At 41.6% G+C, this 24,699-nt stretch overlaps 1 protein-coding gene across 4 annotated transcripts in view; it reads left to right on the top strand.

Moving 5' to 3' along the window:
• Positions 1-3,859: 3,859 nt before the first annotated feature.
• Positions 3,860-24,699, top strand: part of Hpgds (hematopoietic prostaglandin D synthase) — a 32,597-nt gene continuing 11,757 nt past the window's right edge. The window contains exons 1-6 of one of the 4 annotated variants that reach the window (XM_037203785.1): positions 3,867-4,285; positions 4,416-4,483; positions 5,196-8,213; positions 12,709-12,850; positions 17,991-18,083; positions 21,872-21,981. In XM_037203785.1, the coding sequence (XP_037059680.1) occupies positions 12,718-12,850; positions 17,991-18,083; positions 21,872-21,981 (336 nt within the window). In that variant the 5' untranslated portion in view covers positions 3,867-4,285; positions 4,416-4,483; positions 5,196-8,213; positions 12,709-12,717. Of the gene's footprint in view, positions 4,286-4,415; positions 4,484-5,195; positions 8,214-12,708; positions 12,851-17,990; positions 18,084-21,871; positions 21,982-24,699 lie in introns of all 4 variants that reach the window. The other 3 variants (XM_037203787.1, XM_028880758.2, XM_037203786.1) reach the window with 3 other exon arrangements.

The following is a 24,699-nucleotide window of genomic DNA, read 5'->3' as shown; positions in this document are numbered from 1 at the left end:
CAAGAGCCAGGAAATGGAAGCAGCCTAGATATTCACCAATGGATGAATGAATAATAAATGTTTGGTACATTTGCACAGTGGAGCTGGGCAGTAGTGGCACACGCCTTTAATCCCAGCACTCAGGAGGCAGAGGTAGGTGGATCTTTGTGAGTTCGAGGCCAGCCTGGACTACAAAGTGAGTTCCAAGAAAGGCACAAAGCTACACAGAGAAACCCTGTCTTGAAGGAAAAAAAAAAAAAAAACCAAAACAACAACAACAAAAACATTTACACAGTGAAATATTTTTTTCCACCGCCCGGCATGGAATATTATTTAGATGTTGAGAAAAAAAAAACTACTAAAATTCACAGGTAAATAGAGTTAGAAATCGTTATTCTGAGTGAAGTAATCCAGATCAAAAAAGATAATGTTTTCTCTTATATAAGGCTGTTAGCTTTGAATCTTTAGATTTTTCATTTGGAATATCCATAGAGGTCAGGAAATTATTAAGGGTCCAGGTAGGGGGCCTTTCTAAGGAAGGAGAGATACAACATGGTGACATAAAGAGGAACAGAGAAATGATGGAACAGAAAGGATTTGATGGGGTGGAGAGATGGAAGGGGAAAATGTAGGTGACAGTATGGGGAAGGATAGCTAATAATAAAGCCCTTCTGATGAAAGTCGTATGAGATACTCCTACTGCAGGTATCCTAGAACATAAACATACAGAACCACATTTCCTTAGGGTTACCCTGTTCCTGGACAGCAATGCCCCTACTAAACACCTTCAGCTAACAAATAGAAAGCCCAATGCCAAGAATGGGTGGCTTCTATTTTAATGAATGGCCAGTGAGGTTCCACAGACCCCCAAATATTATAGACTATTGCCTTTTCTCCTGGCTACCTCCAGAACTTGAAGGGAAGACTCTGCTGCTGAAGACATCACATACTTGAGACACAGGACATAGAGAAATCAAGCTGGAACTGACCTTGAAGCTTCATCCTTACCGGCTAGCTTCACGGTACTGGAAGGTGCTATGTATACTATCAGAAGAGAAAACAATTATAAATTTATCCAGCTACAGACCTTGTGAGGTATGATAACTGGCAACATCTACCCATTGGTACAATAGCAGTGCACGTGTCATGGGAGTAACCAACTGTTTTTCTGACTGGATTTAAGCCTACCACACAATATGGAACCCATACCTGGCATCATTATTAAGCTAGATGAGTCATTGGCCCTAGTGGGGAACCTATTTCTATTACTCTGCTAAAGGGACATAGAATTAAACCGACTCCTAATCACTTATTGTTACAGCCACAGATTAGTGCATCTCTCCAACCCCATCAGAAAAGCTTCTTTTTGCAGTAATAATGACTAACACAGAGACCCACAACTAGTCAAGGTGCAGAGAATAAGAAACTGTGGAGTACTCAACCCTAAACAGGACATGTGTATCACACTGCCTATCCCAAGGCTACAGGAAGAAGGGGCAGAAAGAGTGCCAGAGGTGGTGGATGACTTTAGCAGTGTTTTCCAGACACAAAAGGACACCGGGACTTATGTACTCACAGTGATTGTGAGAACACACACAAGATCTGCCTAAATTCAGACTAGATTAACATCCTAGAATCAAAGGGAGAGGTAGTCACAAAGTTCTGCTCCTGGCTAGGGAGCTATTGGTAACTGATAGCTGCTAGGAAGAGTCAGTTTCTTCAAGGGGGAGGCTCCTGGTGAATAAATGTGCTCCAGTAATGGTCACATAGCCAAGGATATAGGGTAGCACTAACTGAACTGGATGGGTTTCTTTCTTTCTTTCTTTCTTTTTTTTTTTTTTTCTTTTTTTTTTTTTTTGAGACAGTGTTTCTCTGTATAGTTTTGGTGCCTGTCCTGGATCTTTCTCTGTAGACCAGGATGGCCTCTGACTCACAGAGGTCTGCCTGGCTCTACCTCCTGAGTGCTGGGATTAAAGGCGTGTGCCACTGCTGCCCAGCCTGAATGGGTTTCAAAACAAACCAGGACACAAAGCTCAGTGGGCATATAATGCAGAGTGGATCTGGGAGGAGACTGAGAGGACAGGCCCTCAAGCTGTCTTTAGACTAAAGTTAAGTGACCAAGACAAAATACTTAAATCAAAAGATGAATATTCATTCACCTTGATAATCCCCAGCATAGTATCCATTTATCATTTACAGGTACAGTGGTTCAGATAGAAATTAAAGTGGATTTTGGAAAGCTTCGAGTATCTTCCCAGAATTTATTTTAAAGTATATTTTTATTAGTTCTTTGACAATTTCATACACTATATTTTGAACCCATTCACCTGTCCCTCAGCTGCTTTACCCGTGTCATCAGGCCAAGCCTTCGATTTTCAGAATCATCTCTTCGAGGGGCCCAGGACAGGGTTAAGCCAGAGATTATACTCATTGTCTAGTCTTTCCTTCCACAGAGCATGAGGAAGTGATATAGAAGTGACATGAGCTGATCCTGGTACAGTCTTGAAAAATAAGTTAACTCATTCTATTTCAGTATTTATATTTTCCTGTTCTTCAGAAAGAATCAACATGAAGTAAATTGTATAAGTTAGAATGAGGCATCTGGGTAATTCTGCATCCATAAATGATGCTTTAACAAGCTCTGGTCAGTTGTGTACCTTACTCAAAGGATGTGCATGAAGCTCTATGGAGATGATGGGCTAACACAGGCCAGGACTGTGTTCAGTCTGTGGCCCACAGGGTGCACTCAATAATATTTCAGCAAATTATTGAACTTTTATTTGCAGACATTTGAAAATCCTCTTTTAGTCAAAAAGTTGGGGGACAGAGCAGTTACACAGTCTTAATTATATCATCCTTTGCAGTATCTGAAAAGACAGTCAAGAAAATAGTGTTATCACTCCTTGAAATCTGGAAAAATAAACACTAAGTCTTTTTCCATGCATTTGGCCTCTCAGATAGTTTAGAAACATGGACAAACACAGTTGGCTTTGCTGCCTACTCCAACCCAAGTTTAAATACTTTGTTAGGCAGATTTTTAGTTTCCTAAGTAACTGATTATGATCAGAATCTAAATAAAAGATACCAAGCCGGTTAAGGAAACATCATGAACTTCCTTTCCTAGCAACTCATTAACCACAAATGGAGGAACAGGTGGATTTAAACACTTCCTCTTTACCAAAATAAAGGGGAACTGTTGTGTGGGCTGATTTTAAATCTGACCCAGTAAAAGACAACCCCCACACAACATTGTTGATGTTGTCCAGCCACTGCCATTCACTTTGCAGCTGATTTTACACCTTTTTCAGTGGGAGCCTTTATCACAGTGTCCATTAGCCTCGCCCCAGAGAGTGTCATTTAGCTTCTTTTCACGGGTGGGAAAGGAGCTGTACTTGTGTCTTCTTAACCTTTTACAAGTTAATATTTATATTATTCTCATGTATTTACCACTACAGTTTTGACATTGTTTTTGTTTTTCCTCAAAGTAAAAGGCACTCTTTGGAAATGGACCTTACTACTTGGTTGATAAGTTGCCTCTGGATATGATTTTTCTGGAAAGTGAAAACCGGATTGTCATTACCATGTTTCATGGATAATTTATAGACTCCATAATGCACAGGCAGATCTTTTATTGAACATTCTCACTGAGCTGTGCTAACATCATCACTGAAATTAAATTTGTGTTAAATTTTAAAGTCGATAGGTATGTGTTAACTAGTAGACACAGGCACTCTTCACAGAGTGTTTGCATCTTGCACACTGGGATTCTTTCAAACAATGGCCCTCTTCCCGGAAACCAGTGTAAACAGAACTCAAGCAGCCATGCAAATGCAGTTCCTGTGACAGTGTGACATGTGCAGAAACACACATTAAGAGCACTCAGTCATCCGATAGAGATGAGTTTCTGACATGCCTAGCAGTCCTGGAGAAACGGGGGACAGCAGAAGAGGGAAGAGCAGGGCATTGAATGCTCCAGACACTACTTTTATGGAGGGAGTGGGCAAACAAACAAAACTGCACCTCTCTGTCAGAAACCACGAGGAAGAGTGTAAGATGAGCAAAGAGCGAGCGAGCTGGAGGTGGGCACTGGCGAGAAGGCACAGAACAAAGGACTCTCCAGGGAGACTGGGAACTGAAGAAGGAAGACACGTGAGCGAATGTGACTGGACTTGTTCCCGCATTCCCCCGAAGACTGCTGTAAAACTAGGAGTAAAGAGCGTGTGGCAATCTGTACACACAAGCACCTGCGACATTACTCTCTATACAAATATGTTGGATTTATTCACAGGGAGCTCATGAAATTAAGGTAAAAGCCACACAGAAGCCTTTACAGGCCAAACTGTTGGACACGTGCATTTCATGTGAGAAATGAAGGGAGGCTTGGGGCGGAGGAAGTAGCCTCTTGCTGTCTTGTGACTATCACTTACTCCTCGTAGAAACCACAGTGCAGACACGAGCCGAGACAGAGACAAGGTACAAGAAAGTGACACCATTGTCTTCACAGGTAAGTGGTGAGAATTCTTCATTCTTTTGGTTTGAATCTTCCCCTGTCTTCCCCATTTGGGACTGTTGTGTGCTCTGTCTACTCCATCTTACAGCATCAGCTCACCCCGAGCTTGTTTATGTTCATGATCATATGGAAACCAAATGACAATCTGTAAGGAGGTTTTTAAAATTCCTAAAATATCATCACAGTTGGAGGAAAAAATACCCTATCTTGATCAGAGTTACAACTTCTTCAGAACTCTCCCGGGTGATTTTCCTTAGTGTGTAAAGCAATATAAAATTTCATTTATGGTTCTTTTTTTTTTTTTTAACTTTAGGGGTTTGATTTGCATCACATTCTATTTCTTTATGGCATAGTTTGTTGAAATGTGTCCATGCTCATTTAAGAATTATCTTCTCTCACCATTTGGCTTTAAAAATATTTTAAGGAGAAAAAAAAAGATAGTTTAAGGGATTTGCCTCAGTTCAGAAATTTGAGCTAAAAGCTCCTAATGAGCATTTTAGTTAACCCTCATGCATAGATGTTAATGGAATACAAGCCTCTAAAATAGTATTTATTTGGTTTTTTTTATTAAAAAAAAAAATAAAGATACCAACTTACTGGCTCAAAATTAAACATCCAGTGTTTTAAATTGGCAACTTAGTTAATAAGGCTTCTTCTATTTCTCTCTTGATCTAAACTTTTCGGTCTAATCTGATAAATTTTCCAGATCTTAACTAAAAAGCCCCCCCCCAGAGGGAAACAGCTGCTGTTACTGGATGCCAACATTACAAGAAGTTTGTCTCCTGTGGACAGTACCCCTCAATGGCTCTCTGCACCCAGCTTCTGCATTGTAAAATACAAGAGTTTACACAAAACGAGGTGCAAACATCCAACTGCGCTGGATGGGTTGGTGGTGGGTTTCAGTTGTGTATTTCAGACTCACATTATTGTAGAATTGCTGGACATGTGTAAAGAACTTGGCAGGAAGCCCCAAGGGTCTTTGAGTTCCAAATGTCTTTTATTGAAATGTGAGAGCTCAGTTAGGCCCTTGTTGTTAAACAAATTCTAAAGTTGCCTTTGCAACTGACCATCTGTGGTGGAATCATGGCCAAGATGTAGAATTTTGTAAAGATCCCAGTGGAGAAGACTATCATGCTGAGAACAGAACCATAGAAGGTGTAAAGGCCAAGATCCGGGATAAGGAAGGCATTCCTTCCAGTCAGCAAAAGCTCTTGTAACCAGATGGAAGATGGTGGGACTTTGTCTGACTACAACATTCAAAAACAGTCCACCCTTCATCTTGTGTTGAGACTTCTGGCCATGTTAAGACATGGAGGAAGTCTCACACCACTCCCAAGAAGACCAAGCATAAGAGAAAGCAAGTTAAGCTGATTGTCATGAAGTACTAGAATGTGATAAAAGTGACAAGATCAGTCACCTATGTCGAGAGCTGAATGCTGGGCTGGAGTTGCCATGGCCACCACTTTGACAGACATTCCTGGGGCAAGTGCTGTCTCACTGGCTGCTTCAGCAAGCCAGGAGGCTGGGCAGAAAAAGATAGAGACTGGAAAAAAAAAACCCACAAAATGCTCTGATTTGTAAGTTTCCTACCCTTTAAAACGATTCCAAAAGTGTCCTCCCCTTTTTATATGATGAAACCTTTATTAAGATGTTTAATGTAGCAGTTTAATATTAACCTCTTTCTGCCTGATAGTGGACTTTGGATTTCTGTTGTCTTTCTGGCATACAGATGAAATACATTAGACTATATTTTATCTGTATTCTTTTAGTCAAAGTAAGACACCCACCTATTCAAGTTGAAATGATTTTACCATAATTCATATTCTATGAATAATCACATTAAAACTACCACTGTCTTGACTTGACTTACAATTAGCTGAAAATATCAGTATCACATAAAGTGAAAATAGCTATAAACCTAATAGAATAGAAGTACACAAGATAGAGTGCTTCTAAAAATTCTATTAACCATATGAAATATTGTTTTCTAACAATATTTAGCAAATGCTAAGAATTTAACCTTACATTGGATAGAAATCCATGTAAGTTTGTAACTGGAAACTTTACCCAGGGTCTCTATTTCTCAGTTATGTGCTGAGGAAATGTGCATGTTATTTTCCAAATATCTATCTACTCAATCAGGAACTTTACATGAATTTCCTTAAAAGGTTAAGAAAGTAGATAAACTTTTTTTTTACTTTCTGTTCTCTTCAGGGAGTAAATGCCATTTTCCCTATGTGAAATATTTACAGCAGCATGGGATCAGAAAGTTCAGAAATGAAGCCACCAGGAAAAACAAGCCCAGCACAATGCCAGAGGTCTCAGGCTCTGTCCAAATCAGGTTCAGTCAAATCACAGCCCAATAACCTGAGCGATGTTTTCGTTTGTTTGGTTGATTTGTTGGGGCAAAGTCTCTCTACATAGTCCTGGCTTTTCTAGAACTTACGTACATCATGCTGGCCTAGAACTCAGAGAGATCTGTCCACCTCTGCTTACTGAGGGTTGAGATTAAAAATTTGTCTGCCCAGTTGTGTAGCTTCATCTGCTTAAGGGGCCCCCTGGCAGCAGGATCCAGTGCCCTCAAAGGTCAAAAGGCATCACATCCTCTGGAGCTGAAGTTGTGAGTCACACAGTGTAGATGAGGGTAACTGAACCTGGGTCCTCTGCACGAGCAATATGTTAGACCCAGAGACATCTGCCACGTTTAGCCTTGGCTGAGGTTACAGCGTGGCTTGCTTTTGCCTGTCCGAGCAGTCTGTCCCACGGAAAGACATCTACTAGAACATTGTGATGTGGCTGTCAATCCATTTGTCACAGCATTTCTGTCTATTCATAGTCTACTAATTTTCAGTAACTGATATGTATGATGTTGAAATGTATGCTAATGAAATTATCTGGACTTTTCCTCTAAATTGCTGTTTTTTCCCAATTCTCTCTTCTCTAAAGTTCCTGGAAGATAAGGACCACCTTTGCCTTTGTGACTTAGGAAACTTTATCTGTGAAACCACAGCAATAACTAATTACCAAGCCAGTATTCATTTCTCCTTTTTTTTTTTAAATTTGATTGGTTATCTTACCCAGTTCTGAAGTTTTCCCTTGAAGTGTTGCTCTGTAGTGTTAGCTGCGGCTTTTGAACTATGTTACTGCTAGTACGACCCTTCTGTTGGCAACATCTTTTTTGCTGCCATTTGTCATTTTGTTTTTGAGCTTAATCATATTTTTTAACTTTTCTTTTTATATTTCAACTTTTCATTTCTGTGTGCTGGCAGTAGGATGATTTCTCAAATGACATGATCTTGAGGACCTGAGCCCAGTGAAATCGTCTAAATTTGGGTCACGTCCTTCACTATAGGAAAAAACTCTGTGGTTCCCCCTCCCTCACGTTCATGTCTTCTGAGCTCACACTGTATGGGGTCTTCTGTTTAAATTAATTTGCTCTTTGACAGTTTCATCCATGTGTGTAATAGCTTGAAGTCACACTCACCCCACCTCTTTCCCACCAAGCCCCTTCCTGGGAACAAGCCTCCTCTCTCCTGTGTCTTTGTTTCACTTTGTCCTTGTTCTGTGACTCACTGACCTTCATCTGGGTGTCCCACGGACAAGGATGTGGAGCTAGCTACTGGAAGCCGATACTACACAACAGAAGACAATGACTGCCTCTACAGCAACCGTGAACTCCAGGAGGGGCTGTGCTCCTTGAGTTCCATTGGATGGGGGCTTTTAGGTAATGTTTTCAATATAATTCTATAGGTAAAGAAACTGAAGCCAGAAAGAGAGAAGAGCCCAAGGTCACTGAGGTCGTACATGGCAGGGGTGACTCCCCCACTGTCTCCTGCTCTCTCACAACTGGCCTTGCACCTCGGTGCATCTGGCCAGACACATCCTACCTTTGACCTTGGAATGGGATTATGGCCACAGAGATAAACTGCTTAGTGAAGAAAAGCAAAAAAAAAAAAAAAAAAAAAAAAAAAGAAAGAAAGAAAGAAAAGAAAAGGTCTAGATTGGGCATTAAAACTTCCCTTAGTGTTTATTGTGAAATTTCTTTCAATATTTTGTTGGTCATAGACATATTTGCTTGGAATTCCTTATTTTTGTGCAAAGCCTTATTAAATATATTAAATATTTTAGAGCCAGTAATTGTTTCCAACTGCATTTATCTTGACCTGTTTTTTAATGTTGCAAAAATACACATATCTACCTAAAAGTGCAAGCCTACAGGTTGGGAGATTTGCACCTGTAGGACAAGAAGCTTTCCCTTGGAAGAGAATGAAATTATACAAGAGCTGAGGAATGTGATGTGCAAGCACAGCTTCTTCAATGTCACAGCTGTTGAAAGAATGTTCTAGAGGAAAAGATAGGCTTTTGTCAGACATGCTTTTATCTCCAAATCTCATACTGAATAATATGTCTTCAGAGAAATACAGACAGCTAGAGAATTTAACAGTATCCTTTGAGTGAGCTACAATATAAAGTAGCATAACCACATACTAATAATAAAACAATCCCTTTGTGCAGAATGAACAAGGTGGTCACTGATATTTATGGACATTTGACTGAAAAAAGTTACATATTTAATTTTTAAGGCAATGGACATATGTGTCTCACATATATACAATGTATAAAAGGAGAAATAAATTGCTTTTTGTGATATAGAGACTGATATATGATAACCAAATTTGTTATATATGATAAAAAGCTCTTCAATGCAAAACTATGACTAGGAATAACAGTTTCACAGTGAGGACTCTTGCTTTTTTGAAAATTAAAAAAAAATATATATTAAGGAATTATAACAAATTTGTTTTCATTTTCTAGTAGAAATTATAATTCCATAATGTATATTTCTAAAGGATCTTTATTACTTTACATTTTTAATTTGTGTGTGTGTGTGTGTGTGTGTGTGTGTGTGTGTGTGTGTACATAATGTGTGCGTGCCATGGTACATATGTGGAAGTTAGAACTGGTCATTATGGAGTCAGTTCCCTCCTTTCACATTTATGACTGTTCTGGAAATAGAATGCTCAGATGACCAGACTTAGAAGGCAAGCAAGCTTACTTACTGGCTTTGGGGGGAATTATCTCTCTCTCCATCTTGTTTCTGAGGCAAGCAAGGTCTCTCTTGTTATTTCTGCCACTGTGTAGCATTCACTAAGCTTCAGGCCCATTCTCCTGTCTCTGCCCGCACCTGACCGCAGCAGTGCTGGAGCTGGGATTACAGACATGGCCGCCACATCTGAGTTTTTTACATGGATTCCATGTGTTAAACCCAGGTCATCAGGTCTACACAGCAGTGCTGGAGCTGGGATTACAGACATGGCCGCCACATCTGAGTTTTTTACATGGATTCCATGTGTTAAACCAGGTCATCAGGTCTACACAGCAGTGCTGGAGCTGGGATTACAGACATGGCCGCCACATCTGAGTTTTTTACATGGGTTCCATGTGTTAAACCCAGGTCATCAGGTCTACACAGCAGTGCTGGAGCTGGGATTACAGACATGGCCGCCACATCTGAGTTTTTTACATGGGTTCCATGTTTAAACCCAGGTCATCAGGTCTACACAGCAGTGCTGGAGCTGGGATTACAGACATGGCCGCCACATCTGAGTTTTTTACATGGGTTCCATGTGTTAAACCCAGGTCATCAGGTCTACACAGCACATGCATTTACCCACTGAGCCATTTCTCCAGCCCAGAAAATAAACTGTTTTAATTCACCACTTTATTTTTTATAACATAGTTCTTTATTGATTCTTTATCATGCACCCCAATTCTGCTCACCTCCCAGTCCTCCCTATCCACCCCTTACCCCTGAAACCTCCCCCTCAAAAGAACCCCCCCCGCAAAAGGTTAATTCAAAACAAAACAAAAAAACAAACAAAAAAAAAAAAAACTACCTCACTGCTCCATTTTTCCAAAAGCTCTTCATTCATCCTTGTGGCATTGGGAGCTGCACTGTGTGATGCAGTATAATCTTTTGTCCAATCAGCCCCACCCACAAAATTCTGATTGGTCTGGTTCAAGGCCTCTGGCACACCATCATCACTGGACCCTCACTGTAGCTCACCTCTTTAAATGAACAATTTTCATGTACCTACTACAATTATTGCATCAGAATGTGGTAGCCAATGATTATTCTTGTCTACAATATGAGAGATTAAGGTAATTATTAATACTAGTAACAATTTAGTATTATACTAAGAATTTTATCTATATAACTCTTACTGTCCAAATCTATATCAATGCCTATATTTTTAAGTAGACTTTGAAATTCAAGGAACCTCTATAAACTAGCCCAAAGACACAGAGTACCTGAGTAGAAGTCAATTTCAAGTGAAAACGTCTATCAGTTGCTCAGTCATTATATCACCGCATGCATTCCACAGCTATATTTGTTGAATGTAAGTAAATAAAATTTTATAAGTTTCCTGTAGTCTCACTTTGAATGTTTACAAGATGGCACAGCCATCCCCTAGGGGAACAGTGAAAAGTCATGGAGCCAGCATAGCTGGTTGAGAAAGTTCCAGCAAAGCTAAGCCACATGCTACGATCATTGATCTGATGTCCTTTACTATCAGTTTGAATCTCTATGTGTTACACTCTTGGAGGGAGGTCACTATTAACATGATGATTTATCCATGTCTTTTCTGAGGAAATTGTTTCTGAAGAAGTCCTGAACATACTGCCCTCTGCTTTCAGGGACTTAACCTTAGTTGACTCTACTTAGGGGTCTTCTCTGTGCCTTGGAGGTTGTTATCTGCCCCTATGTAAACTCAAGAACAAAATAGTTAGAACCCTGTGAATTCAGAAGAGGCTGAGAAGGTTCAGCAGGACAGAAGAACTGGCAGCAGATCAGAGCACGGAACTCCTTTACAGTATACTTACAATTTCATAGAAACATACCCTACAAGATAGAAGCCCACATATACAGTAAGCCTCTAAAAAAGAATTCAGCAATAAGAGAATGACTAGGATAGCATAACAGCATGTAGAGGTGGTGTAAAAATGACATAGGAATATAAGAAGAGTAAGATATTAGAATTTGTCATTCCTAAAAAGATTGATTTACATCAGGTTGCTGTGATGTTATCTAATTTAGAAACAAAAGAATTCTTTTATTTAATAAATTCTTATAAGATTATAAATATTATAAGCACTTGGGAGGCAGAGCCAGGCGGATCTCTGTGAGTTCAAGGCCAACCTGGGCTAATGAGTGAGTTCCAGGAAAGGCACCAAAACTACACAGAGAAACCGTGTCTCGAAAAAAAAAAAAACCAAAGAAGAAGAAGAAGGAGGAGGAGGAGGAGGAGGAGGAGGAGAAGAAGAAGAAGAAGAATTGAATAGTAGCTACAACAGTTCCTAAGCCTGAGAACTTTCTCAGGCTTAGTCTAATTTGCAAATAATATGACTGACAATTAATATTATTGACAGTTAATAATATACTGCCCAAAGCATGGTGATTCACCTGGACTGACTCAGATATCATCTAAAACATTTTGAAACCACAAACTGCTGCCAGCCTGAGAACAGGTTGCTATATTATGCTTGCTTAAGCTGAAGTGATCTGTAGAATTCTAGGAATAGAGATATGGGGCTGGTAATAAAATATATTCTATCTAGACTTAACCAATAACCCTGGGCATACTAGAGAAGTATGCCCAGGACAAAATGATGTGATCTGTGTCTCTTGAGAAATCATGAGTGTCTTTAAAATCTGTATAAATAAAGAAATTTTCTGCCGGGCGGTGGTGGCGCATGCTTTTAATCCCAGCACTGGGAGGCAGAGCCAGGCGGATCTCTGTGAGTTCGAGGCCAGCCTGGACTACCAAGTGAGTCCCAGGAGAGGCGCAAAGCTACACAGAGAAACCCTATCTCGAAAAACCAAAAAAAGAAAAAAAAGAAAAAAAAAAGAAATTTTCTGATTGCTAGTCAGTCAGATTGGCAGTCTTCCCGTCTATGTGTCTGACTCAACCTTTCCCTCACCTGATCCCTACAAACTTTCTGGAACCAGTTCACTGCTGGGGCTGCCCCTGGGCACCAGCAATCGATGATTTGCAGCTTTGTTGGGACAAACAGTTTCAGGGAAAGAGGGAGAGGGGATGAAAGAGAGTAACTGGCAGAAAATGACTAAAATTCATTATATATGCACACATGCATGAAACTATCAGAGGATTAAAAATTGAAAAAAAAAATGCTACCTCCCTTTTTTCTCTTTCCAGAATTGCACCATGCCAAACTACAAACTGATTTATTTTAATATGAGGGGGAGAGCAGAAATTATTCGTTATATATTTGCTTATTTGGACATAAAGTACGAAGATCACAGAATAGAACAAGCTGACTGGCCCAAAATCAAACCAAGTAAGTAGCATAAATCGTGCAGATTACACAGGAAGAACGTATTTCGGGGGTTTTCATCCTTCCTCCGGGAAATGCAAGCCTGATCCTACAGAGCTTCACATTGAGAAACAGCAGTTCAGGTAAACTAAACAGATGCATACTGTTCTCTGGGTTTGCTCTGTTTATCTTCTTTCTCAATATATGACTCAGAACTATAGAGCCAGCTGGGCAACTGACCTACCTCAGTTTGAATATTACCTCTGCCAAGAGTAGGTCCTGCTAATTTACATAAGATTCCCCCACTTCGTTTCCTTGTTTATAAAATGAGGCTGTAGTTAACACCCATGGCTCAGGGTCGAGTGCTTGCGGCCAGGTGAGCATGTCACATTTTCAGTCCCATGTTCCCTTTCAGGCTCTGCATGCCACCTCTTGTTTACACCTGGGCTTCAGATGAAGCCATCAGTTCATATCCATTTTATTTGGAACTCTGTCTTGCTCACAGCACTTCAGGGCCTTGAACAGCACTTGGTTTACTCACTGGGTCAGGAATCAAAGCTGTGCTTTCTCCCCCGGGTGAAAGAAGTTGACTTTGTACTCACCCGTGTATGTACAGAGGCTTGGTCCCAGTCCCTGTGTGAGGTACACGACTTGCCATCTACACTTCATCTTTTGTCTTCTTACCAAAATAATTGTGTGCCCAAACCTAAAATATTGTTTGGGAAGTTGTAGTCAATACACATGATGAAGCACCTCATGATGACTGAAATAATGGTGGTCCATTGATTCAGAAAGGTTGCAAAGTGAGAAAAGGGACTTTGTATAATAACATCACACGTTATTCTTTTTAATATTATTTATGTTAGTTTTTCATGGCTGTGACAGAAATGGGGGAGGAACGTAGAGAAGGAAGGATGTATCCAGAGGTTTCAGGGTAGTCTGCTCACTGCTTGAGGCCTCAGGAAAGAAACACCACGGTGGGAAAGGGTGTGATGGATCAGAGCTGCTCATCATGTGAGAGTTGGGAGCAGGGAGAAAGCAAGGGGGAGGTTACAACTGAGATGGAAGGCAAGTCCCCAGCAGCCCACTTCCCCCAGCAAGGCCCTACCTACCACAGGTCCAGGTCCCCAGCAGCCCACTTCCCCCAGCAAGGTCCTACCTCCCACAGATCTAAGTCCCCAGCAGCCCACTTCCCCCAGCAAGGCCCTACCTCCCACAGATCTAAGTCCCCAGCAGCCCACTTCCCCCAGCAAGGCCCTACCTCCCACAGGTTCAAGTCCCCAGCAGCCCACTTCCCCCAGCAAGGCCCTACCTCCCACAGGTTCAAGTCCCCAGCAGCCCACTTCCCCCAGCAAGGTCCTACCTCCCACAGATCCTAAGTCCCCAGCAGCCCACTTCCCCCAGCAAGGCCCTACCTCCCACACGTCCACCTTATAGCATGCATCCAAAACTCACATTAGTCAGTAAAATAAACTGTTCACTGGATCAGCAACTCATGATCTGATGTCTGAGAAAAGACCCTCATAGATAGGTGTTGAGTGCTAATGTAGGCATCTCTCAAGCTAATCAAGGCATGAGTGCTAATGTAGGCATCTCTCAAGCTAATCAAGGTGAGAGTGCTAATGTAGATATCTCTCAAGCTAATCAAGGTGTGAATGCCAATGCAGGCATCTCTCAATCTAATCAACTTGACAAGGTTAACTAACACAATATGGAAAATTAATTAGAATACTACAGTCACTGTAACTACCTGGTAGAAATATTCTTGTTTAAGTTTTATGAATTTTCTGTAATAAAAAGTATATTGCTTTCTCACAGAAGTAAAATGTTCAACAAAAAAAGTGGAAGTTACTAATATTGCATTAATGTTATCTGCTGTGACTGTTTTATGTTTGTACAAAATGCTTCCATCTTTTGTTATATAATCCACAATGCTCTTCATCAAAATAAGACTAGGATAAAACTTCCTTAGCTCACGGAGCGGTGGTGGCGCACGTCTTTAATCCCAGCTCTCAGGAGGCAGAGCCAGGAGGATCTCTGTGAGTTCGAAGCCAGTCTGGACTACCAAGTGAGTTCCAGGAAAGGCACAAAGCTGCACAGAGAAACCCTGTCTTGAAAAACAAAACAAAAAACAAACAAACAAACAAAAAACCACTTCCTTACTTCCTTAGCTCATGTATAAGTCAAACTCTATAATTGTTAGAATATGTTCTAAAGTAACTCATGTGATCTATTTTGAGACTATAAAATTAATGAAGCTTGAAAACACAGGTTTTTATAAACATCAAGTATGTGGGTGAAGAGATGGCTCACCGGTCAAGAGGAGCTGCTGCCCTTGCAGGACTGGGGTTCTGTTTCCAGCAGCCACATAGTTACCATTTATAACTTCAGTTCCAAGGGATCTGATTCCCTCTTCTGGCCTCCAAAGGCACTGCACACACATGGCGCACTATTGGTGAAATTATTAAGGCCACTCCACGCAGTTAAAAGGGAGGTTTATTTTGTGGGGTAATTTACAAGTGAAGGGATAGTTTACACAGTCTAGGAAAGGTGTGGCACAGTCCTGCGGTGTTCTCTGGAGAACTCTGCCTTGTCTACCTCCAGCATCCAGGGTCCCAGACATCCATCTGGATCTCAGGTCTTCAGGGTCCTCCCTTGTAGGCATGACAGTTACCGAAGCCTCAATGGGGGTTAGAACTTCCAGATCAAAGCTGGAATGGCTACCCACTACAGCGCACTTACATACATGCAGGCAAGACACTCATAACACAAAAACTAAAATTAAGTAAGCCTTTTTTTTTCTTTCTTTTTTTTTTTTTTTTATGGTGTTTCGAGACAGGGTTTCTCTTGTGTAGCTTTGTGCCTTTTCCTGGAACTCACTTGGTAGCCCAGGCTGGCCTCGAACTCAAAAATTAAGTAAGCCTTTTAAAGAGCAGTAAATTTATAAATCAATCTAATATGAGACAATGAGGGAATGTAATGTGTAGTATCCCTGCAGACATTTTGTTATTGTTTGTTTTTCAATTGAGACGCTGCCCAAACTCGGTATCTGAAATGATCTGGAACTCATGATCCACCTACCTCACAAGTGCTAAGGTTACAGGCATAAGCCAGCAAGAACATCCAGTTTATGCAGTGCTGGGGATCAAACCCAGAGGCTTGTGTGGGGCCTGGTACATATTAGCAGGCACTCTACCAAATGAGCTCCATGCTCCCTGCATACACATGATTTTTACAACCAGTTCTTTAACTGATTTTATATTCAGTTTTCAAATCTACCAAACTGTGAAGACTGTACTAGAGAATGTGGAATTGTCTCTTTTTTTTTTTTTTTTTTCAAATATATTTATTATCTATACAGAGGAGGGCGCCAGATCTCATTACAGATGGTAGTGACCCACCATGTGGTTGCTGGGAATTGAACTCAGGACCTCTGGAAGAGCAGCCAGTGCTCTAAACCTCTGAGCCATCTCTCCAGCCCGGAATTGTCTCTTTTAAGAAGATATGTTTTGAGGGGTTTAGATAGAGCTCCAACAGTATAGTGCTTTTTGTTTTTAAATAATTCTTTATTGATTCTTTGGGAATTTCACATCATGCACCCCAATCCCTGCATACCTGCCCCTCATCCCTGCAGCACACTTCCCAAAAGAACCACCTCCAAGAAATTAATTCAAAACAAAACAAACAAAAAGCCACCTCGCTCCTCCATCTTTCCAACACCTCTTCATCCATTCGAGTGGCATCAGAAGCTGAGGTCTGTCACACAGAATACCCTTTTGTACAATCAGCCCCACCCAAAAAATGTTCATTGCAAGGAGTCCTAGGTCTGGTTCAAGGTGTCTGGCACAGTGTCATCACTAGACCCTCACCAAAACCCCCCTAGATACGCTGCTGTTGCCCCAGTCATGGAGATCCTGTGGTTGAAATCCGAGGCCCCTGCTGAGCCGGCCCTGCCCTTCTTCACTGGCCCTGGGATAGATAGATAGCCCTGCCCCTTGATGGACTCTGCAGCAGGAGAACTGATCCCCAACACATACACACACACACACACACACACACACACACACACACACACACACACACACGAGAGCCAGCCTTTGCACTGGGGAAAGATGGCCCAGCTCCTCACCATTGGCTTGAGAGAGCTGGTTCAGTCCCTCACCTGAGGGAGGCAGTCCCAGTGGTCTGGACTGATCAGTTCAGCTACCATCCAGACCCACATCCTGGGCTTTGGGTTGGCCCAATGTCTTAGTTAGGGTTTCTTTTTCTTTTTCTTTCTTTCTTTTATTAAAAAGAATATTCTTTTTTTTTTTTTAGGTTTATTTATTTATTATGCATACAGTGTTCTGCTGGTGTGTATGCCTGCCCGGCCAAAAGAGGGCACCAGATTTCATTATAGATGGTTGTAAGCCACCATGTGGTTGCTGGGAATTGAACTCAGGACCTCTGGAAGAGCAGCCAGTGCTATTAACCTCTGAGCCATCTCTTCAGCCCTAGGGTTTCTATTGCTGTGACAAAAACATTATGACCAAAAAGGGGAGGAAAGGGTTTATTCGGCTTACACTTCATCACTTCTGTTCATCACTGAAGAAAGTCAAGACAGGAACTTAAACAGAGCAGAATCCTGGAGTCAGAAGCTGATACAAAGGCCATGGAGGGGAGCTGCCTACTGGCTAGCTTCCCCTGACTTGCTCATCCCACCTTCTTATAGAAATCAGGACCACCAGCCCAGGAATGGTACCACCCACCATGGGCTCGGCCATCCCCCATTGATCACTACATGATAAAATGCCTTACAGCTGATCTCAAGGAGGAATTTCCTCAGCTGAGGCTCCTTCCTCTGATGACTCTATAGCTTGTGTCAAGTTAACACACAAAACCACCCAGTACACCCACCACCCTAACATCTACCCCATCTCTGACCTGCTGGAGTGCGTGGAGGGACTGGTCCTGTGGAACGATAACCACACAATCTCCATGACTTAGGGTAACAGTATAGTGCTTCTTAAAGTAAGCATATTTTTAAGTTTATAAATATATATGTATATATACTCTATATTTAAGACTTTCATGACTTTATAGGATACCTTGTTTCAACTGTTCTGGCTTCTCTCACCATTCTTGGTTCAGCTCTGAAGTTGACTCTACATTTGGTCTGTTTCAGCTCTTCCATTTGGCAAAATCCCTGTATTGGAGGTGGGAGGACTTACCCTTCACCAGAGTCTTGCAATAGCAAGATATTTGACTAAAAACACAGGTAATATACATATTTGTAGTTAAGGTCTTGAATAACTGAAAAAAAACATGATGTTTCCTTGATAATTGCTTAATAACTGTATTATTTAACTATAGTGCAATTAGCAATGGCTCCGGAGATTGGAACATTATAAATGTACCATCTACATCAGTAGAACTTTCTCCAAATGCTTCAGACAGCTGTTTTATTCTGCCATTTTGTGTTTTTATATACAAGGTCTTACTACATATTCTTGGTTTGCCTACTATTTGCTATATAACCCACAGTGGCTTAAACCCTTGATCCTTCTGTGACAGTCTACCCCATGCTTAGATGAAAGGCATGTGCTGTCACAGCAGGCCACATAATCTCACTTTATATAGTATCCTCCCCTTCCTGTATCACACCATATTGCCATCATGCTGTTTCTAGAATCTAGCTGGAAAATTGGATTGGCATGTCATGCTAGTGTTGAGTATTATGATTTAGACAAAAAAAAAAAAAAAAAAAAGCCAGAAATACTTACAGCACATGAAGACTGGAACTTGTTGGACTATTGGAGTCATGATTAAGTGCCTTTCATTCTGATCATGCTCAGAAGAATAGGAAGGTGGCATCCTCCCCTCCACTGGCTGTCATCTGAGGTCTCCTTAGCTGGTTGGTGCACCATGGAGTGAGTGGAGGGAACAGAGATGGCCCCTGCCTTCCTCTCATCATGCTCCACTTCCTGCTTCCTTTGTGGAGTCCTGCAAAGGTTTCCTAGTGAGATCTGAGCTTGCTTTATCCAGAAGAGCTGCATTAGTGGATGGCTTGACCATGTGCATGGTTTCCAGGTGATTGGAAAGGGTCTGCACTTGGCTGTACTGAGGGGAGGTCTTTTGCTCCACCCCTTGGCATTCCTATAAATAGCCTTTTAGAAGAGACAGAAGGGGCTGGTGGTTTAGGATCCAGGCCCTCCCAAGGCTATCCTGTGTTTCTATGTTTCTGTCCCCTCTATCCTTCTATCTAAATCTCTTATCCCTCACTCCTCAAGAGTACCCTAGGGGAAAATGTGGAAGCGGGTTTCCCACATTCGCCTCTCCTTCTTTTCCAACTTTAGTTAATTAATTTATTAGTAAAAAAGCAACTTTGGGTTTCTTAAAGCCTTTTTGTTTGTAATTAACATGCTAGAATCACTATTTTCCACTTCCACCCTTTTCACACACACACACACACACACACACACACACACACACACACACACACACACGTACTGCTACCACCTACCACCTACCACCTTATAATCCAAGCATGCTGAGCACCCAAGTGACCCATAATGATTAGGTTCCTATTTTAGGAACAAAGATGTTTATTTTAAACACATAAACAGGACTGGAGACTTAGCTCAGCATTAAAAGAGCACTTGTTGCTCTTGCAGAGGACCTGGTTTTGGTTCCCACATCCACAAGGTGGCTCACAACTATCTGTAACTCCAGTTCCAGGGGATAATGACTTCTGACCTCTGTGGGCACCAGGCTCACACATGGTAACATACTTACATGAGGGCAAAGGAAATGGAATATGTCTATGGAAGTTGGGCTTAGAAGAGAAAGGGGTATTTGAATCAAGTCTCAGAGGATACCTCGGGTCCCCGGTCCTCCACTCATAAGTGTATCAAGGTTTCCTCAGGGCTTTGGAGCACATACACTCTTCCTTGTTTCCAGACTTGATTCAGGAGGCTGGAGGAGGACCCTGCAAAGTTTGCATTATTAAAAATTCCCCAATGGGTTGAGTTGACAGAGGGACCTCACTTAGACTCACCAGATGTACAGCGTTACAAGTAGAGAGGAAAAGGCACAAGACAAACAAAACCAAAACCTTCATCTTTGCAGGTTAGAGAAGGAGGGTTACTTAGCAAAATACACTGGACATGATTAGAAAATCCATGGTATGGACTTCCCTAACAATTGTAGGTCGTTACCCAAAAAGGCAGCACACAGAGGCTTGACTATAGGACAATTCTTTGGGTGATCATTTGTTCTTGACTGGCCTGACTGCAGGACATACATTAAAGGATTTTGAAATAGTCCAGATGGCCCCAAAAAGAGGAGTGTGGAGAATCTGAGAATGCATACAGAACCTTTATAGGGCTGTGCCACAGGGAAGGCCAAGAGAGCCCAATGGGCAGACTTTGTTATTCTCAGAGCACTGAGACACCCACTACCACTCCAGTCTTCTCCCTCTCTATTCTACATAAAGACCTTCCTCAGTTTGCAACACCCCTTACACTATCAGGTTTACCAGCCTAGGAGTCAGCAATACAAGGAGTCTCTCTCTTTCAATAAGCGCTGAAGCTCCCTTGGGACGACTCACAGTAGGAGTCAGGCCCTCCTGGAATGAAAAAAGAAAAAAGTCGGTTTAAGGTGTGGTGTCTGGTAATTTGATGGCGGAAGTTCAGGAGGAAAAACAGCTCCAAATATTTGCAAAGGGGCCTGAGAGATGTCTGCTGTTTAGAAGGAGGGATGTCCACAGAGGCATTAACTGCCCCAAAGTAACAGCTAAAGCCTGGAACATAGAAGTCAAACCAGGGCTGGGGGAGAGGGAGGGACCTGTGACAAGCTTTTTCAGGTTAGTGAGGAAAGTCAATCTGTGGAAATCACACGTGAAGTTACAAGTACATGAAGCAAGTAAGTTCCTTCACCCTGAACAGCTTCACTAAGGCTTTGTTTATATTAGCCATGCATCATCAGCATTAAGTTCCGTAAGCTTAGTAATTTAATACAGTTACACAAAAGCAGTCAGTTTTTACAAGACTTTCATACTGAATCATTTCAAATTGACACTAGTGAAGAAAAGTCGAGAAAGATCAATGACTTAGAAGAAAAATATTTAGAAATTATTGGGGGAAAAAATTAACAAATGAGTGAAAAAATTAAAGGACAAAAACTCACCAGCCACTGTTTACTCTTTTTTTCTACTGAAAGCTTTGAAGATCTTGTAAACTGGGGCTGGAGAGATGGCTCAGCAATTAAGAGCACTGGCTGCTCTTCCAGAAAATCCAGGCTGGCTTCCCAGCACCCATAAAGGCAGCTCACAACTGTCTGTAGTACCTCTAGTTCCAGGGGAGCCAATGCCCTCTTCCGAACTGCTGGCTTATGATGCCTACAAGCAGGCAAAACACTCATGCACATAAAAATTAAAATTAAAAAATTATCTTAAGAATCTTGAAAAGTTTTGTAAGTTTTTTTTTTCCTTTTTTTCATTTTTATTCCCAATTTCTTTTTTGTTAAACTCCAGAGGCTCTTGAGCCTTGGCTTGCCTCTGAAAGAAATGTTTCAATTTGAAGGCATGTTGCTTCTAGAAAGAACATGCCTTGCAACAAACAGAAACAATGTATCTCAGCCTCAGACGGTTTAAGCACCGTGGGCATCCGACCATCAAGAGCGGGAGCTCCCAGGATTCAGCTACAGTTAGCTAGCTTCGTGGTGAGATGCTTGTAAGTCAGTACCGTGACTCAGCCTTGCCTGGCTCTCAGTTCATGGCATTTTGTTGTCCCAGGTTTAAGACATCCTATCATTTTTAAAATTGAAACTTTATGGTGAAAACTGGGGCCAGATTTTCCCCAGATGTTTTAAAGCTATACAAAGAAGAATAGGGCATAAACTTCTAGAGTTTTCTCCCAGCTCTACCACCACCCTGTCTTCTGCCTCACAACTGTTTTACACTGTTTTGATTTTCTAAAGTCTGAATATGTTGCCTAGTTGACACATTAATAGTGAATTAAATTGAGCATGTTGGTAGATACAAAATGGCCTCTTTCTATCCCATAGATTTGGCTGGCAAGACAGAGTTGGAGCAATGTCAAGCTGATGCGGTTGTGGACACACTGGACGACTTCATGTCACTTTTTCCATGGGCAGAGAAAAATCAAGATGTAAAAGTAATGTGATAAGCTTACTATCATAACTATGATTAACTTTAGATTACATTGCATTACAGGGCTCTAAAAAGTTCTTTTTAATCTATGTAATATGTACTTTAGAAAATGAAGTTATACTAAACTATAAGACCAATTTCCTGCCATACTTTGTGCTAACCCTGCCTCAAATACTTTTTAAAAGTGTCTGTGCATGTGAACCTTTGAGAATGGATGTGTGCCATGTACATGCAGGATCCTGCAGAGGCCAGAAGAGGGTTTGGATTCCCTGGAATCAGGGTTCCAGATGGTTGAGAGCCATTGCGTTGGTGCTGGGAACCAAACCTAGGTCCTCTGCAGGAGCAGTAAGTGCTTTTACCCACAGAGTTGTCCCTCAAACCCCAACACATTCAGTTTATAAGGCTTTCTGCCCTTTCTGGGGACAAACACACCTCCCTTTCTTCCATTCTCCCTTTTCTTCTTTCTTTTTAAAAGTTTATTTTGGGTGCACATGTGTACTGTGCACACAGCCACACAAGGCATAGCGTGGCTGTAGAGTCAGAGGACAGCCCACAGGAGTCAGTTGTCTCCTGCTACCATGTAGGTCCCTGGGATTGAACTCACATCAGCATGTCTGGGGGCAAGCATTTTTACCTACTGAACCATCTCATCAAGGAGCCCTCTCTCTCTCTCTTTCTCTCTCTCTCTCTCTCTCTCTCTCTCTCTCTCTCTCTCTCTGTCCCTTAGAAATAGTGCCCCATTATGTAGACTACAGAATATGTACTATCATATTTCTGTAGCATAGACAAATATAGCTTGATTTAGCAGTTTTAGATAATTCTTATAGACTTCTTATGGAATCTGTAAGAATTTTTCTCTTTCTCCCTCTTTTTATTAGACAGGTTTTTTTTGTAGGCGAGGCTAGCCTCTAACTCATCCTCTATGTAGCTGAGGATGACCCCCAACTCCTGGTCCTCCCCAGTGCTGGAATTACAGAAGAGCACCACCACAACTAGCTCAGAATTTCTCTCTTCCTGCATCATCTTCTCTGCCTCTTTTTCCCTAAGCTCTCAACACGGTGATATCTAGATCTTTGAGCTAAATTAATATTCCATGATTATGTAGCTTTGCATATGCAAATACAAACTGTACATGGTAGTGTATTTCAGTAATGCTTCCTTTCTTATTTTTTCTCCTCAAAATCAGTAACCGTGTTTTTACTTTTGCCTAATTCATTTTACTTTTTTTTTTCTAGAAACTTTCCACACTGGTAGAATTTCCCTCGAAGTCAGTGACATCAGCCTGCCTTCTCTTTCCAGTGTTTCTGGGTGCGGTTGCCTCTCTGGCTTTTTGCTGAGCTCTCTGGCCTGGAGGCCTCCCCTGCCCTGCAGCTCTGGGGATTTCTACAGAGCCATTGTCTCAGGCTTTCCTGCCACCACTATCCCAGCCAGGCCTTTCTTCTGGGATTGGCTCTTGTTTCCAGGGTGATGCCCACTTTCTTGTATACATCATTGTATTTTTTTTTTTTTTTTTTTTTTTAGCATGTCTTCTGGGATTTCAAAGATTACAATCACTAAGAGAAGGTGCAATGGTAACAGGACTTCTCCACTGTGTATCACTGCTTCCATCAGGCTTGGTTTCCCCACACACAGCACACACTTACCATCCTGAGGCTTTGATTACATCCTGAATGTTTCTTTTGGCCCTTTCCTGGTTCAGCCTCTTGTTTCGTGCTCTCGTGTTTGTGAAACAGTCCACCAATAGCATTACTGATCACAGGAAGTCAAAAGTTTGATGCTTTATTGGTTTGCAACTTTTTCAATTTAATTTTCACCTGGTTCCATAATTGGGTTGATATCTTGGTTAGTTTTTCGTTTGGGGTTTGTCAACCTGACACAAGTTAGAATCATCTGAGAGGAAGGAACCACAATTAAGAAAAGGCCTTCATAAGATTGGATTGTAGGCAATGCTGTGGGTATTTTCTTAACTAGTAACTGATGGGGAGGGCCGGACTGGTTGTGGGTGGGGCTATCCCTGAGTAGGTGGTCCTGGGTTCTATATGAAATCAAGCTGAGGAAGCCATAGTGGTAAGTTAGTAAGCAGAAGTCCTCCACGATTTCAGTTTCTGCTTCGGTTCCTGCTATCAAATTCCTGCCTTGACTTCCTGTCCTGACTTCCCTCAGTGACAGAGGGTAACCTGACAGTTGTACACTGTGGTAAGCCCTGTCCTCCCTACGTTGTTTTTGGCCATAGTGTTTACCACAGCAACAGAACCCCTAAGAGAATTGGGTAAGGAATTCTATGTTGCAAGCAATGTTTCACTAGCATATGAAGACACTCCAGGCTCTTAGCTGGTGACAAGTTTAAGCCAATCTAATTATTTTCTCTAGAGTTCTAAACGCTTAGAATGAGTTTTGCTGTATATAGTGGCACACACCTTTAATCCCAGGACTCTGAAGGCAGAAGCAGGTTGATCTCTATGAGTTCCAGGTCAGCCTGGTCTACATAGGAAGCTCTGCACCTGCCAAGGCTACATATGGAGAGCCTAGCTCACAAAATAAATAAGTACAGAGAGAGATAAATATAGAAATAGAAAAGAAAGAAATAGAATGGTGAGTCTGGGCACTATCTTGTTTCTTTGTTGTGTGCATCTGTGAGCCAGAGGTCAATCCATGTCCAGCTGCTTCCACAATCCTTCCCCAGCTTACTTATTGAGACAGAGATGCTCACAGAATCTGGAGC

Source organism: Peromyscus leucopus, chromosome 3 (assembly GCF_004664715.2).
Source record: "Peromyscus leucopus breed LL Stock chromosome 3, UCI_PerLeu_2.1, whole genome shotgun sequence".
Taxonomy (NCBI): domain Eukaryota; kingdom Metazoa; phylum Chordata; class Mammalia; order Rodentia; family Cricetidae; genus Peromyscus; species Peromyscus leucopus.
Note: the sequence above shows the minus strand (reverse complement) of the source record. Positions and strands in the feature narration are given on the sequence as shown.